Raw genomic sequence first — 17,159 nt, forward strand, 5'->3', positions numbered from 1 at the left:
AAATTTTAACATGGACGTTTAATTTTTTCATGCAATCTGAATCAATGTTTATCGGTGCTTTTGTTGTTTTCCATATGAGTACCTGTTTTTTCAATAACCCTCATTGAAGAAACTGTCCTTTTTTTTTTTTCTTTTTCTTTTTTTAAAATATATTTTATTGATTTTTTACAGAGAGGAAGGGAGAGGGATAGAGAGTTAGAAACATGGATGAGAGAGAAACATCGATCAGCTGCCTCCTGCACACTCCCCACTGGGGATGTGCCCGCAACCAAGGTACATGCCCTTGACAGGAATCGAACGTGGGACCCTTAAGTCCGCAGTCCAATGCTCTATCTACTGAGCCAAACTGGTCCGGGCAAAACTGTCCTTTGTTAAGATTTCTTGTGGTTTTGTCAAAGATTACCTGAACCTATGGGCCTGGGTTTATTTCTGTGTTTTTTTGCCTTTGTTTTTGGTTGTATTTCAATACCAAACTGTCTGGTTGCTTTGGCTTTGTAATAGATTGAAAACAGCAAGTGTGATGCCACCACGCTTGTTCTTGCTTAAGATTAAGTTTGCTATTTGAGATCATTTGAGGTTTCTGAGATTGGAGTTATCATCCAGATTGCATTTGATTTGGAGATTGCTTTGGGCAGAACAGGATTTTAAGGATATTAATTTTTCAAATGCAAGAACACCGGATATCTTTTCACCTTTTGTGGTTTCTCCCATTCTTTCACCACTGTGTTCTAGCGTTAGGTGTACAGATGTTACATCTTTATGGTTAAATTTATTCCTGAGTATTTTATTCTTTTTATTGCTATTTTAAACTTGACTATTTCCTTCTTTTTTTTTTTTTAATGAGTTGTTGTTGATTTTTTAGAAGGAGAGGAATGGAGAGAGAGAGAGTGAACCATCCAGCTGAGAAACAGCGATCAGTTGTCTCCTGCACGCTTCCTACCTGGGTTCTTGCCCACAACCTGGGCATGTGCTCTGACCAGCAATAGAACTGGTGGCCTGTCAGTTCATGGGAAAATGGTCAATCAACTGAGCAACACCATTGAGGGTCCTTTCTTCCTTTCTTTATCAAAAAATCCACTGTTAGTATTTAAAAATGGAACTGATATTTGTATGTTGATATTTTATCCTGGAACTTTTTTTAAAATTTCTTTTTTACTTAATACTGGTGGCCGGGTGCACAGATTCTTGCACCCACCATGTTGCCCAGGGACACCGGCCCTGCTGCCCCGCCTCTGCCCCCAGCCTCTTGGTCTCTGCCAAGTGGACACCCACAACTTGGATGTGCACTTTCATCAGGGCAGTGGCTGTGCAGAGCCAAGCTGGCTCCAGGCCTAGGTTGGGTGCACCCTTCCCCCACCCCAAAGTCCTCTCCTTTGCAGACTCTGGCGCCCCAAGTCCACTGGTGCACAGGTGTTGACAGAGCTGGCAGGGGTGCTGGAAAGTGTTGCACATGGAGGCTGAGAGCCCAACCTGCCAGATCCACAGTCCTGGGCTTGTGGCCACCCAGCTGCTCTCTCTGGAGCCAGAAGGAGATGACGCCCGAGGTGAGGCATGGACAGGGAACACGGGACAGGGGGCCTGGAGTGGGGCCTGTGTGAAGGGGCTTGTTTTTCTCGCTCCGACTCAAAGTTATTTGGGATCCTGGTCTCAGCTGCACGAGCGCAGGGCTCCACATTTTGACAGGATATCCTGGAGCTCTCCAGCAGTGGCCTTGTGAATCAGTCTAGAGCTGTCCCACATCTATATTTATTTGGGCCTTATCTTAATCAGAGATTGGTGCCTTCTTTACTTCCTTTCCAATCCTCTTTAGGGCAGTAGGCTGGACGATGGGGGGGTCCCCCACCCACTCACCACCCGCACCTGTCTTGGCTGTCGGCCTGCGTCCTCTTGCCAGCTCCCACAGGGGTGGGGGGTGGGAGGTGGGGATGAGGAAAAGCAGCTGCTGCATTGAGCGTTTGTTCCCTGGTGGTCAGTGCTTGTCATAGCGACTGGGCATTCGGCCTTTTGGGTGATTTGCATATTATATTTTTGTATATAAGGTAGAATTTGTTTATTGCTTTTAAAGTGAGTGAGACACAGACATTGTTCTCTTCCACCCATATTTTTATTCATTGGCTGCCCCCTGCATGTACCCTGATGGAAAATCAAACCCGCTACCTTGGCCCATCGGATCCACACTCACAAACTGAGCCACCTCGCTAGCGCTCTGAATTTTTTAAATTAATTTTGGAAGTTTATAGTGAGTTTGATAGAGCTAAACTAGGTTGACTCCATGAAGTTCTTTTTGTTACTTTTATAATGTTTCTTTTGTTCTGTACCCGCCGTTCCGCAACTCTTCTTGCTGCCCTTCCCTGTAAACCGTGAGAATGTAACAGTTGCACAAACCTGCCAATAGGAATGCAGAGAAGTGGACTCAGTCCAAATTAGGCAAACTGCACAGTACCCCTGCGTAACCAGACCCCTGATCCTGCCCCCTGACCAATCGACGGGGGCCACGAACGTTCCCCCTGCCTACTGCTTTGGACCCCCTATAAAGCCTTTGTTCTCCCAAGCCTCTCTCTCTCTCCCGCCACTGCACCGGTGACTGTTGGAGACGGGAGCTCGTGCTAGCACGAATAAAGGTTCTTTTGCTTTTGCATTTGGCTCAGCTGCTCCCTGGTGGTCTCTGGGGATCATGAAATCTGGGCATAACATTTGGGGGCTCAAAGGGAGCAGACTGCCTCCACTGCTGACTCCACCATTCTACCCCTGCAAGCCACCGGTTCCCCAGACGCAGGGGGAAATCAGCCCTATCACTACTGGCCTTTCACCACTAGTGACCTTTACAATTGGAAAGCTCAGAATCCTAAGTTTTCTGAGAAGCCGGCAGGGCTTATTGATTTAGACTCTGTCCTTTTCACCCATCAGCTGACTTGGGATGACTGTCAGCAGCTTTTGCAGGTCATATTCACCACCGAGGAAAGGGAGAAGATACTCAATGAGGCCCAAAAGTTGGTTCCGGGCGCAGACAGAAATTCTACCACCAACCAGGCTCAGATAGATACCTCCTTTCCTCTAACTAGGTCTGAATGGGGTTTCAACATGGCAGAAGGTAAGGAGAGGGTCCGGGTCTACCGCCAGACTCTAATGGGGGGGTCTCCGCATGGCTGCTAGGAAGCTGACTAATCTGGCCAAGGTAGGGAATGTTCAACAGGAAAGAGATGAGCCTCCAGCAGCCTTCCTAGAGCGAGTCATGGAGGCATTCCGTACCTATACCCCCATGGACCCAGAGGCTCCCGAAAGCAAGGCGGCTGTTGTCATGGCCTTCATAAACCAATCAGCTGCAGACATTAGGAGAAAAATTGCAGAAGGTAGATAGATTAGGAGAGAAAAGTCTGCAGGATTTGCTGATAGTAGCCGAGAAGGTGTACAACAATCGGGAACCGCCTGGAGATAAACAGGCTCATGCTGTGGCAGCTGCCAGCAGTAAGCAAAACCGAGACCTAGCTAAGATCCTGCTCGCCACCACCATATTCCGAGGAACAGAACAGCCATCTCCGCCAACTCGCCAGCAACCAGGAGGACGGTAAGGGGACCGCCCGGGGCAGGAGGCGGAAGCTGCAGAAAGATCAGTGTGCTTACTGTAGGGAGATTGGGCACTGGAAACAAGAGTGTCTGAAAAGGGCCAGAAAAAAGGAGGCGAAACAAATTGAGTGAAGGTCCTGGAGCTAGATTAACTGAGTGATTAGGGGAGTCGGGGTTCGGACCCCCTCCCCGAGCCCAGGGTAACTCTTAGAGTGGAGGGGACCCCTATTGACTTCCTTGTTGACACTGGAGTGCAACACTCGGTCCTCCGTACGCCTCAAGGAAAATTAGCAAATAAGAAGTCTTGGGTGCAAGGGACAATTGGTATGAGCCAGTATTCATGGACTACCCGAAGAACGGTGGATTTAGGGATGGGACAGGTATCCCACTCTTTTATGGTAATTCCGGAATGCCCCTACCCACTGTTAGGACGAGACTTTCTCACTAAGATCGGAGCTCAAATAACTTTCAGACAAGGGGGACCTCATGTTACTGATGGCGAGGGCCACCCCATTCAGGTCCTGACCATGAGGCTGGATGATGAGTACCGGCTTCACCAAAAAGCCTCTCCAGAAGAGGATAGCATGGACGAATGGCTGTAGGAGTTCCCCACGGCTTGGGCGGAGACAGGGGGAGTGGGGCTCGCTGCCCACAGGGCCCTAGTCCTGGGAGAGTTAAAACCAGGGGAAGGCCCAGTGAGAGTCAAATAGTACTCCATGCCTCAGGAGGCCCAGAAGGGAATTCAGCCAAACATTCGGAGACTGAGGGGCATAGAGGTACTGGTCCCCTGCCAGTCTGCCTGGAACACCCTCCTCCTGCCAGTCAAGAAGCCCCACATGAATGACTACCGGCCAGTACAGGACCTCCGGGAAGTAAATAAAAGAGTTATGGACATACATCCAACGGTCCTCAACCAATACACTCTCCTAAGCTCTCTGGTGCCCTGCCGTGTCTGATATACTGTGTTAGATTAGAAGGATGCCTTTTTCAGTTTGCCGCTGGCACCCCAGGTGTCAACCCCTGTTCGCCTTCGAGTGGCATGACCCGGAAGAGGGCTACAGCAGACAACTGACGTGGAACCGGCTGCCTCAGGGGTTCAAGAACTCGCCCACCATCTTCGACGAGGCCCTGCACGAGGACCTGGGTGAGTACCGGAGAACACATCCCAACCTTACTCTCCTTCAGTATGTGGACGATATCCTGATTGCAGCAGACACGGCTGAAGTCTGCAAGCAGGGGACAAGGGACCTGCTGGCCTCCCTAGGGGCCCTTGAGTACCGGGCTTCTGTGAAGAAGGCCCAGATATGCAGAAAAAGGGTGAGTTACCTGGGGTACATCCTGGAGGGTGGACAGCGGTGGCTGTCAGATGCCAGAAAAGAGACTATTTTGAAAATCCCAACCTTCACCTCCCGAAGGGAAGTAAGGGAATTCCTAGGATTGGCTGGCTACTGCCGCCTTTGGATACCGGGTTTCGCAGAGATTGCCAGGCCTCTGTACGAGGCAACCAAGGAGGGAAAAGGCATTTGAATGGACTGAGAGAGAGGAGACAGCCTTAAAGCAGTTAAAGAAAGCCCCCCTAAATGCTCTGGCCCTGGGCCTGCCAGACATCGAAGCCCTTCCATCTCTTCGTAGATGAACACAAAGGAATAGCGAAAGGGGTCCTGACTTAAACCCTAGGCCCCTGGAGCTGCCCGGTGGCTTATTTGTCCAAGAAGTTAGACCCTGTAGCTGCCGGCTGGCTGCCATGCCTAAGAATTATTGTGGCGACAGCGCTCTTAGTCAAGGACGCCGATAAACTGACCCTGGGGCAGGAAATCTGGATCACAACACCGCATGCCATAGAGGGAGTCCTGAAACAGCCTCCTGATAGATGGATGAGCAATGCACATATGACCCATTATCAGAGCCTCCTGCTCAATCCTCCCAAAGTGCGGTTCCACCCCAGTGCGTCCCTCAATCCTGCAACCCTACTGCCCAACCCCAACCTAGATGCCCCACTACATGACTGTGCAGGAATCCTAGAGCAAGTGCATGGGCTCTGGAAGGACCTGACCGACCAGCCCCTTCCAGATGCAGACGTTACCTGGTTCACAGACGGAAGCAGCTTCGTATGGGACAGAAGCAGGTATGCAGGTGCAGCTGTAGTCACTGAAACGGACACTGTATGGGCCGAGGCCCTGCCCTCCGGGACATCAGCCCAGAGAGCAGAGCTTATGGCCCTCACCAAGGCCCTGACACTGGGAGTTGGAAGGCGGCTCAACATCTATAGACAGCCGTTATGCGTTCACCACCGCTCATGTTCATGGGACAATCTACCATGAAAGAGGGTTACTAACAGCAGAGGGGCAGACTATAAAGAATAAACAGGAGATACTCGACTTGCTCTCGGCCTTATGGCTCCCCGCCAAATTGGCCATCATACACTGCCAAGGGCACCAGAAGGCTGACGACCCAGTGGCAAGAGGAAACCACAGGGCTGACCAGGTGGCCAAGGCAGTAGCCCTTTCTCCAATCCCCACCATGGCCCTACAGCTCCCAGACCCAGGGGACCCAGTTCTGCCAGTTCAGCCAGGATATTCCCTGGAGGAGTTACAGTGCATTAGGAAGCTTCTCCAAGCACAGGAGGAGAAGGGGTGGTGGTATACACCGCAAGGGGAGCTCATACTGCCAGACCAGCTTGGAGTCTCCATGGTAAATCACATGCACCTGTCCACTTACCTGGGGTCACGAAAATTAAAGGACTTAATCTGACATGCCAGAATTAAGATCCACCAGCAGGACATTAAAATAGAGTAGGTTGTATCTGCCTGCAAGACCTGTCAACTCACAAATGTGAGAACCGGGCCGAGTGAAAAAGGAACCAGGCTCAGAGGAACCAAGCCTGGAGCACAACGGGAGGTCAACTTCACTGAGGTTAAACCAGGAAAGTATGGCTGTAAATATTTATTAGTATTTGTAGATACCTTCTCCGGACTGGTAGAAGCATACCCAACTAAGCATGAAACAGCTCAGATGGTAGCTAAGAAGCTGCTGGAAGACATCTTGCCCAGGTACGGTTTTCCCTCTGAGATAGGGTCGGACAATGGACCAGCCTTTGTCTCTCAGGTAACACAGGCAGTGGCCAAGGCCATTGGGGCAAATTGGAAATTGCATTGCGCTTATAGGCCCCAAAGCTCAGGGCATGTAGAGAGAATAAACAGAACTCTAACAGAGACCCTTATCAAATTGACCATGGAGACTGGCAGGGACTGTGGCTCTCCTTCCATATGCCCTTTACCGGGTTAGGAACTCCCCCTACACGCTGGGTTTTACTCCTTATGAGATCACGTTCGGCCAGCCTCCCCCTATTATCCCTAATCTTAAAGCCGAATTTCTTGCAGAATTTGAAAGTCAAGAACTGTTTTTTTCCTTGAGAGGGCTCCAGAGGGCGCATGAGGACATTTGGCCGCACCTCTGCACTATCTACGAGACTGGCCCAGCCCCGACTCCTCATTAGCATAAGCCCAGGGACTGGGTCTACGTCAAGAGACACCTTAGGGAGACCCTTGAGCCACATTGGAAGGGTCCCTATGTCGTGGTGCTGACGACCCCCACCCCTCTCAAAGTAGACGGTGTCGCTACCTGGGTCCATCACACCCACGTTCGGCCAGCAGACCCCTCGGCGATCCAGGAAGACTTCATCGCCCAGTGGAGCATTAGTCGAGACCAATGCAACCCGCTCAAGCTCAAGCTGCGACGTTCTCAACCTGCCTGATGCTGGTAACCCTGCTCGCGGCCACTCCCACCACCGGGAGTCCTCACACCCCCTTCAACATCACCTGGCAGATCATAGACACGAGCTCAGGAACTATACTTAATCAGACTTCCCAGTTACACCCTAGAGACATGTTATTTCCAGAACTCCAGGTAGACCTCCAGACTTTCTTTCCCGACATCTGGTACTCCCCCGCATTCTTCGGAGGGTATAATGATCCAAAGGCTCTTCGAACCCTGTACTTCCATGTTTGCCCTGGTTAACCACCCTCGTCTCTGCCCTTATTGAGCCCCTTATAATCCTACTCCTGCTGCTGACCTTCGGCCCCTACATCATCAATAGATTAGTTTGGTTCATCAAGGAACGAGTAGGGGTCGTACAGATGATGGTGCTACACACTCGGTATAAGCATCTACCAACGGAAGAAGAAATGGGAGTACCAACCGACCCATGATTGGGCCTGTAAGTCTCATGACAAGGGGGGAATGATAGAGCTAAACTAGGTTGACTCCATGAAGTTCTTTTTGTTACTTTTATAATGATTCTTTTGTTCTGTAACCGCCGTTCCGCAACTCTTCTTGCTGCCCTTCCCTGTAAACCGTGAGAATGTAACAGTTGCACAAACCTGTCAATAGGAATGCAGAGAAGTGGACTCAGTCCAAATTAGGCAAACTGCACAGTACCCCTGCGTAACCAGACCCCTGATCCTGCCCCCTGACCAATCGACGGGGGCCACGAACGTTCCCCCTGCCTACTGCTTTGGACCCCCTATAAAGCCTTTGTTCTCCCAAGCCTCTCTCTCCTGCCACTGCGCCGGTGATTACTGGAGAAGGGAGCTCATGCTAGCACGAATAAAGGTTCTTTTGCTTTTGCATTTGGCTCAGCTGCTCCCTGGTGGTCTCTGGGGATCATGAAATCTGGGCATAACAAGTTCTTTACAGTTTTCTCCATGTAAGTTCATGTCATTTGTAAACAATTCTTATGCATCATTGTGCTTCAATGTCAGGTGTAATGTCCTGTCTTTCATTTATACTACTTTTACTTTTCCAATTTGGATGCCTTTCATTTCTTCTTCTTGTCTGATCACTATGGCTAACACTTCCAATACTATGTCAAACAGGTGTGGTGAAAGTGGGCATTCCTGTCTTGTTCCTGTTCTTAGGGGAAATGGGTTTAGTTTTGGACCACTGAGTATAATGTTGGCTGTAGGTTTCTTATATAACACTTTATTTATGTTGAGGTATGATCCCTGTACTCCCACTTTGCTGTGAGTTTTTATCAAGAAAGGGTGTTGGATTTTGTCTAATGCTTTTTCTGCATCAGTTGATATGATTATATAATTTTTGACTTTTAATTTGTTTATGTGATGTATCATGTTTATTGATTAGTGGATATTGTACCATCCTTGCATCCCCAGAATAAATCTCACTTGGTCATGGTGTATGATCTTTCTAATGTAATTCTGGGTCTGATTTGCTAGAATTTTGTTGAGGATTTTAGCATCTACGGGGACTACTGTGAATACAGTGGGAGAGCTGCTGTGCAGGAGACACCCCTATGGAGCAGGACTTGCTTCAGTGGGGCTTTGGTGCTCAGTGAGTCTGCTCCTTGAGTGTGTTGCTTATGGATGTAAAGAGTTGTAAGCTGGTATGGTATGACACTGCCCACTGGGTACACTGGCTCTTGGGTCTCTAGGGAGGTGTAAAGTCAGCCACTGACTAGGGCCACCCAGCAGGATCTACAGAGAAATCTGCAGAATCTCCTCTTTGTATTGGGTTTGGAAGGGCCCCGACAAGGCTCAGCTGTGAAGCAAGGAAGGCTAGTGCTGGTGCCAGGTCTTGGGCTTTATTGATAGTTTTGGAACTTCCTGACCCAACTGCAACTTGTTTGACAGATTTTAGCCTGAGCAAGGACAGGCCATTCATATACAAAAGCTGCAGCACACAGCTTCGGTGGCTTGTAAAGTGGGTTTGGTGTGGTCTCAGGGAATCACCAGGGTGAAGCAAACAGAAATGGGTGCCAGTCATGCCTGGGACCCAGAATGTCCCCAGCATAGGTGTAATGACTGCTGTGACCACTTCCCTCTGGTAGAAAGCCGCCCTCAAGTTCCATCCCCGATGCCAGTCAATTTTCTCTTCATAATTGTCTGAGTCCTCTGCCTTCCTCCCTTCTGAGGTTTGTCCAACAGTGTAATTCAAAGGAAGCAGGAGCTTGTAAATTCAGTTTGTGGTGCTGGCATTGTAAGAGGAGCAACTGGGGTCACCTGCAGCCTCTGTGTCACTGAGCCCCAATATGCACTGGTTTTTACAGCCCGTAGTTCTTACTGCCAGTAGGGTCTTCTCCTCAGCTCTGGGACCCTGGGCTGGGCATCTTCTGTGGGATTGGGACCCCTTGCTCCTCCAGGTGACCTCTGCAGATGACGACCTCGCTCCCAAATAAAAGAGTGGCCCACATGGGTACAGGACCTGCACCTTCTGTGCCTCCGCACCTCCTACCAGTCTCCCTGTGCTGTCTTCTTTACTTCTCTAGTCATAACACTTCTTTCAGCCAGATTTCCAGAGGTTCTGGCTGATGGTTGTTCTGTATTTTAGTTTTAATTTTGATGGGGGTGTGGGAGGCAGCGGGTACAGGCCTTTGCCTATACCGCCATCTTGGATGTCCTCTCCCGTAACTTTTCTGAATTTCATTCCTTATTCTTTTATCTTCACCCGAAGAGTGAGAATATTTTTTCCACTGATGTTTTTCTTAGGGAGAGAGAGGAGAGATGAGAGAAAGAGAGAGAGAGAAACATCATTTAGTTGCCTCCCTCATGTGCTGCCACTAACAGGGGTGATCAGACTTGAAATCCACGTCCCTGCACTTTACTAGGAATCGAACCCGTGACCTTCCAGTGTACAGGCAGGCACTCTCAGCACTGAGCGACATGGGCCAAGGCTCTTTATTTATTCTTTAAATTCTTTATTTTTAAAATATATTTTTATTGATTTCAGAGAGGAAGAGAAGGAGAGAGACATAGAAACATGAATAATGAAAGAGAGTCATTGATCAGCTACCTCCTATATGCCCCCCACTGGAGAGTGAACCCAAAACCTGTGCATGTGCCCTAACAAGGAATGGAATTGTAATGTCCTAGGTTATGGGCCGATGCTCAATCACTGACCTGTACTGGGCAGCCTTTATTTATTGATTTTAGAGACAGGAAGGGAGACAGAGAAAGAGAGGGAAACATTGATGTGCTGTTCTACCCATCTATGCATTCATTGATTCTCCCCTACATGTGCCCTGATGGGGGATGGAACCCACAACTGTGGTGCATCGGGACCACATACTCAACAACTGAACCACCTGGACAGGGCTCTGAATTTGTTTATTAATTTCAGAAGCTCAAATAGGATCTTGACAAATTTCTCTATGGAGGGTCATTTCATTTCCTAACATCAACATCTCTTATGATGTTTTATGGTTCGTAATGTGAGGTGCATTGTCTTAACTTTCATTTCTTTTTTCATTTCTTTGAAGCTTGTTTTTTTGTTTGTTTTTTGCTTTAGTCTAGCTCCAGGTTTGCCAACTTTTGTGTGTGTGTTGTTTTTTTTTTTAAATACCCATCAGGTATCCTTTTATTTTATCTTATCTTCCTTTTATTGATGCTTGTTCAAATATTTGTTGTTTCCTTCCTTTGCAAACTTTGGGTTTACTTTCTTGTTGTGTTTCTAGACTACTGAGATGGTAGGTTAGGTTTTTTGAGATCTGTTTTCATAATGTAAGCATTTATCCCTATGAAAGTTCCAATTAGAATTGCATTTTCTGAATTTTGTAAATGAATTTTGGTAAGTGGTCTTTTTATTTACTTTGTCTCTAAACTTTTTTGAGTTCTATTTTGTGTTTGGGTACTTGAAAATACATATATATAACATATATAGATATAGATATAGATATAGATATAGATATAGATAGATATATATAGATATATATATTATTGATTTCAGAGAGGAAGGCAGAGGGAGAGAGAGATAGAAACATCAATGATGATAGAAAATCATTGATTGGCTGCTACTTCCTGCAAGGTCCCGCCCCCCCCCACCCCCCCCACCGCCCCCACCCTGGGATCGAGTCCACAACCTGGGCATGTGCCCTTGACTGGGAAAGAACCTGGGACCTTTTAGTTTGCACTCTGATGCTCTATCCACTGAGCCAAACCAGCTATGGCTACCTTGAAGTTCTTATTTCTTTGTTTAATATTGGTTTCAGATAAAGAGGGAGAGAGAGAGAGAGAGAGAGAGAGAGAGAGAGAGAGAGAGAGAGAGAGAGAGAGAGAAGGAGGGAAACATCAGTGTGAAGGGAAAACATCAATCAGCTGCCTTCTGCATAAATGGAACCCGCATACTGATATGTGTCTTGCCTGGAAATTGAATCCTAGACTCTTTGTTATACAGGACGATGCTCCAACCATCTGAGCAATACTGGCCAAGGCAGTCTGTGGTTTTTAAACACAATGATTTCCAGTATTTTTTGAAGAAGCCACTATGGCCAATGATAGCAGAAGCACAGAGGCTGCTGGAGGACCCTTGTTTTTGACTGTGGGTATCTTCACGTATGTTTGTTCACCCAATCTTTCCAGTCATCCTTTCTGTACAGTTCTCCTTTATTTGTGTCTGTAATACTGTTTGTCTTCATGGTACCCTGATTCCCATTTCCTGTGGGCTTCTTTGTTCATGCATAGCTTCTACTTAGACTGGGATGGGGGGAGATGCTCATATTTCTGCTCCTGCCAATTTTCTGATGTCACTCACATAGGTCTTTTGCCTGTGATCTCATTTGTCCTTTGTTGTTCTACCACAGCGTTGATCATCCATCTTTTCTGTTTTTCTTTGAAGATTCGCATCATTTATCCCATGCAATGGCTCAAATGGGCTTTAAGGGGAAGAATCATTTGTGCATCACAGAAGAAACGTGACTTTATGAATGACACAGTGGACCCACAGGCGGTCTTGCCTTGGTGAAGGGTCGTTGGGGAAGCTTTCACGCCTGGCCTTTGTTACATTCATAACTAGAAACTCATTTTATTCATCAGTGTTTTCTTACTGTTGCCCAGTCCTTACCCAGTTATACTTGTTTTGGATTATTATTGATACTTTGCCAACGACACAGGTTGAATAGTGATCATTTCTACTCCGATTCCCAGCCCACGGATAACCTTAACCTCTCTGGACTTTGCACCTTTGCCTCTTTCACAGGTCTCTCTTTACTGCAAATCAACGTTGGACTGTGCCTGCACCTCCTTGGAGTGCACAAGTATTATTATATTGACGCTGAACCCCGTGTGCTCTAATACAATTAATGTTTATGGATATGAGCACCTTCAAATGATTGTATACGGACTCACATGGCCAGCAGGTAAGGTCCTCAAAAAAGCCTTTGTGCAGGAACAATGAGTAGAGAATTCGTCTCCCCTTTGTATCCCATCCTGTGCTTCTGTCCTTCCAGTGGTGATATTTTCATTGTTGACTGACCACGTTATGTACTTTAAGAGCAATTTCCTCAGAGTCTACTTCACTTGTCTAGAAAATCTCTCTAGTCATAACCGATAAATATTTATGGTAAAGATACTGTGATTTCATAACATCAACATGTACTTCACCAGATTTTCCTTTTGTTCAGGTTGCTGCTGTGGAGCAGAGAAAGTTGAGACCCCGACTGAACAGAAGGTTTCTGTAAGAGTGTCACTGGCAAGGAATCCCAAGGTAGCCTTGTCTTCCCAGAAGAGCCACCCCTGTGAGCGTTGTGGGCTCGTCTTGAGAAACATTTTCCACTTGACTGATCTGCAGAGAACACAACACGGACAGATACTGTTGAGGTGTGGCGCATGTGCAAAACCGTTTTACTGCTGTGTAAAATTTCACCAACAGCACGTGAGAGACTTTCAATACAGGTGTGGACAGGATCTCATTTGCAAACAGCTGCAATTTCAATGTATCACAGAATCGTTTCACATGTGGGGAGGTTGGGCATGGTGTCTTTAACTGGTCAGGACATCTCCACCTAAAGAGTACTCAGACCAGGGACAGTCCAACTGCAATTTTGACGTGTGGGATGACGTTTCAAAGGTGAAAAAATGATTACACCAGAAAAAAATGTAAGGAAGACATTAGTTTTACCCACATGTTTATTCTGGGAAAAGGTGTCTATGTTGGAAGTCAGTGTTTTGATAGCTGTGAATGTGGAAAAAATGTTACCAAATATTCTAGCTTTCATTATCAACAGCAAGGTCACAATGGAGAAAGGCCTTCTCAGTGTAGTGAATTTGGGAAAGCTTTTAGCAGTCGTAACAGCCTAGGTAATCACAAAGCTTTGCACACTGGAGAAAGGCCTTATGAGCTCAGTGAATGTGGAAAAACTTTTACCGGTAGCAGTGTCCTCCATTATGAGCATAGAGTTCACACAGGAGAAAGGCCTCATGAGTACAATGAGTGTGGGAAATCTTTTACCAGTAACAGTATTCGTCATTGTCATCGGAGAGTTCACACTGGAGAAAAGCCTTATAAATGCAGTGAATGTGGGAAGGCTTACAGCACTAACAGTCATCTTTATTGTCATCAGAGACTTCATACAGGAGAAAAGCCTTATCAATGCAGTGAATGCGGAAAATGTTTTACCTCTAAAGGCATCCTTCATCAACATCAGAGAGTTCATATGGGAGAAAAGCCTTATAAATGTAGTGAATGTGGAAAAGCTTACAGCACTAGCAGTAATTTTTGTCGTCATCAGAGTTCATATGGGAGAAAAGCCTTATAAATGTAGTGAATGTGGGAAATCTTTTACCCAGAATACTAGACTTCATAGTCATCAGAGAATTCACACTAGAGAAAAACCTTATCAATGCAGTGAATGTGGGAAATCCTTTACCCATCGCATTGCCCTTCATAATCATCAGACACTTCCTACAGGGGAAATGCCTTATAAATGCAGTGAATGTGGAAAATCTTTTAAAGGGTGCAATGCTCTCCAATATCATCAGAGAGTTCACACTGGAGAAAAGCCTTATGACTGCAGTGAATGTGGAAAATGTTTTACAAATATCAGTGGTCTCCAATATCATCAGAGATTTCACACTGGAGAAAAGCCTTATCAATGGAGTGAATGTGGGAAATCTTTTACCCATGGCACTGCCCTTCATAAACATCAGAGACTTCATACAGGGGAAAACATGGAGACAAAGGCTGTCTTTAGTCCAGGGATGTGGCTTTTTTGGGTTTGGGTGAAAGTTCTTCATTGTTTGTTACATTTTCTGTCATTGAGATGAGACTCTCACCCAGAGGGCATAAGTAGGGGGATTGAATATAGAGTTATCAAACCTGTTCATCCAGAATAGCTGAACTTATATTTGTTTTCTCTTGGACCATTGATAAAAACTGTAATGAGTAAATTACATGTGTTGGCTATAGTGTTTCATAAATCTTGACATGTGCATGAAACTGAAGCCATCATTACAAATTCATAGTGCTGACCATGTCTGTCTGCGTAATTGGTTCATAACCACTTTTAATCTATCCCTGTTCTTCACAGATTTCCTAGTTTCCATGGATTTACATTCCATTTTCATAGAGAACTTTATTTTTCTAAGTATTTTTGTGCTTTAATTTATGTTTCAGAAATACTTGGAGATTAAGTAAAGTTACATTAATAATGCATCTCTATGGTGGGGGTTGACGACAAATATGTGATACCTTAATCAATAAAGCAATTAAAAAATAATGCATCTTTTTTTCAGATACATATTCTTTTAAAAAAATATAAATATAAGGCAAGGCAAAGGCAAAGGCAAAGGCAAAGGCAAAGAGGCAAAGGCAAAGGCAAAAGGCAAAAGGCAAAAGGCAAAAGGCAAAAGGCAAGGCAAAAGGCAAAAGGCAAAAGGCAAAAGGCAAAAGGCAAAAGGCAAGGCAAGGCAAAAGGCGCAAGGCAAAAGGCGCAAGGCAAAAGGCGCAAGGCAAAAGGCGCAAGGCAAAAGGCAAGGCAAGGCAAGGCAGGGCAAGGCAAGGCATTTTTTATTTTCTAGAACCAGGACCTGGAACTCAAGATACTCCACCAGACCAGAGGGTACTGCTTGACAGAGCTCAAGCCAAGCTATGTCTCTGAGGGTTATCTGTACATATCAGATTTCCCCCTGGGAAGAGTTTGTTGCAAAGAGAGATGATGATTTATTTGTCCACGATCCCTCAGTACTTAATATGATGCTTGGCTGGCTGAAAACACTAAGTAAATGCTTGAGGAATAGATGGGCTGGAGACCAGATGGCTGGTTGGATGCATTACTTTTTTAGTGGTTTCAACTGGAATCTCCAGCTGAATGCCTCAGATTTCTCTATCTCTCTGGTTCCAGTCTTACCCTTCGGTGCCTGGCTATTGAGAATGGGTGTTGTGCCCACCCACTGATCCCACCATCTCAGGCAGGAATGGTGGCACTCCAGGATGGAGACCATGCCCTCACTGTTCACATAGTCAATGGTGATCTCGACTCTGGGTTGCATCGATTTGTGTTGCCTTTATGTAGATCATTGTAAACTCCCTGTTATTGGTCGATCTTTAAACATGTATTGACCCACCCATGGTGGCACAGAGGAATATAAACCCTACGTACTTCTTCTCTGGACATCAAAATACTACGGGACAATTCCAAGATGCTGCTGCTAAGTGCCATAGGAGTGTATCCGAGGCAGGCAGTGGCGATGGCGAGGAGAGCAGTGAGCCAGCAGGAGGGGACTCGCAGAGTGCTGCTCAATGCACGCTGCCAGTGCTCTTCTTACGTCTGAGGGGCACTAAGACACACCCTCTTCCTCATTTCTTCATTGGTCACACTCACTTCCCAGGGGTGTGAAGGGGATCAGTGACAAAGAGTCCCTCCTTGACCGAACTCTAACCAGGCTCTCCTGAGCCTTCTCATCTTCGAGGCCTCAACCTTGGCCTGCAAAGATTTGAACAGAACACTAACATAATTGTTAACAGCTCAAAGCCATGCATGGCCCTAGCCCCTCCTAAAGCACCTGCCTGAGAAAACTCAAGATTATCGAAAGAATTTACTGTTCGTCCAGCCAACACCTGAAGATAGGTCCCTGCCTCATCGCCTCTCTGGGAGGGGAAGAACCGGACTTGGATAAGTGCCAGATGGCTTTCATAGGGACCAACCCCCTCCTGCTTTTTGTAATTTTCCACTTCCCTGACTCTACTGAGCCCCCACTCACCCCTTCCCTGTATCCTCATTGTCCCTTTAAAATGCCCAGTCACCTCTGTACAAATCAAAATTTAGTTCAGTTCATGCTGGTCTCTTTTTCCTAATGCAATTGTGCATTACTGATTGAAGTGCATCCTGACCACTTTAACTATCAGCTGGTTTTGTTTATCTTTAATGTCAGATGCGATAAGACTGCTATTAGACAAACTGGCCACGGTGTAAGCCATGCTCTCTGCCCATGGGCACGTCCTTACACACAGCTAAGGACATGAAGGATGGGTTTGGCTCAAAAGTTCTGTCCAAACCGCTGGGATGATGATTGTCAGGACCAACCAGATTCTCTCAGGAACCTGAGCTGGGGAAATGGAGAAAGCCGAGCAGAAGCAAGAAGAGGCAGGGACAGGAATTAATAAGCCATCTTGCAGACGAGACACGAAAGTGAAGACATGAACCCCTAGAGCTGTGGCCCCAGAGCTGCCTTGGATCTGAATGACCTTCCCATTCCAGGCCCACTTATATCATGAGTCCTGATTTTCTAAAGAAGGTGTCCTTATGATAAGCCCACATTACTTACAGAGGCCCACCGAATCCTTGGTCCTCACCAGCAAAAATCCCC

At 46.6% G+C, this 17,159-nt stretch overlaps 1 protein-coding gene and 1 pseudogene across 1 annotated transcript; both read left to right on the forward strand.

Moving 5' to 3' along the window:
• The first annotated feature begins 1,450 nt into the window (after positions 1 to 1,450).
• LOC129148493 (uncharacterized) lies at positions 1,451 to 7,318 on the forward strand (annotated as a pseudogene).
• LOC103297699 (zinc finger protein 383-like) lies at positions 7,258 to 15,070 on the forward strand. The gene is made up of 3 exons (XM_054713477.1): positions 7,258 to 7,323; positions 12,553 to 12,712; positions 12,977 to 15,070. The coding sequence occupies exon 3, from the start codon at positions 13,689 to 13,691 to the stop codon at positions 14,616 to 14,618; it is 930 nt and encodes a 309-aa protein (XP_054569452.1). The 5' UTR covers positions 7,258 to 7,323; positions 12,553 to 12,712; positions 12,977 to 13,688; the 3' UTR covers positions 14,619 to 15,070.
• The last annotated feature ends 2,089 nt before the right edge of the window (positions 15,071 to 17,159 follow it).

The sequence above is a fragment of the Eptesicus fuscus genome, unplaced genomic scaffold (genome assembly GCF_027574615.1).
Source record: "Eptesicus fuscus isolate TK198812 unplaced genomic scaffold, DD_ASM_mEF_20220401 scaffold_55, whole genome shotgun sequence".
NCBI lineage: Eukaryota > Metazoa > Chordata > Mammalia > Chiroptera > Vespertilionidae > Eptesicus > Eptesicus fuscus.

Coding starts and splice junctions, on each gene's coding strand:
- LOC103297699 (XM_054713477.1), top strand. CDS start 13,689: ATGAGCTCAGTGAATGTGGAAAAACTTTTACCGGTAGCAGTGTCCTCC.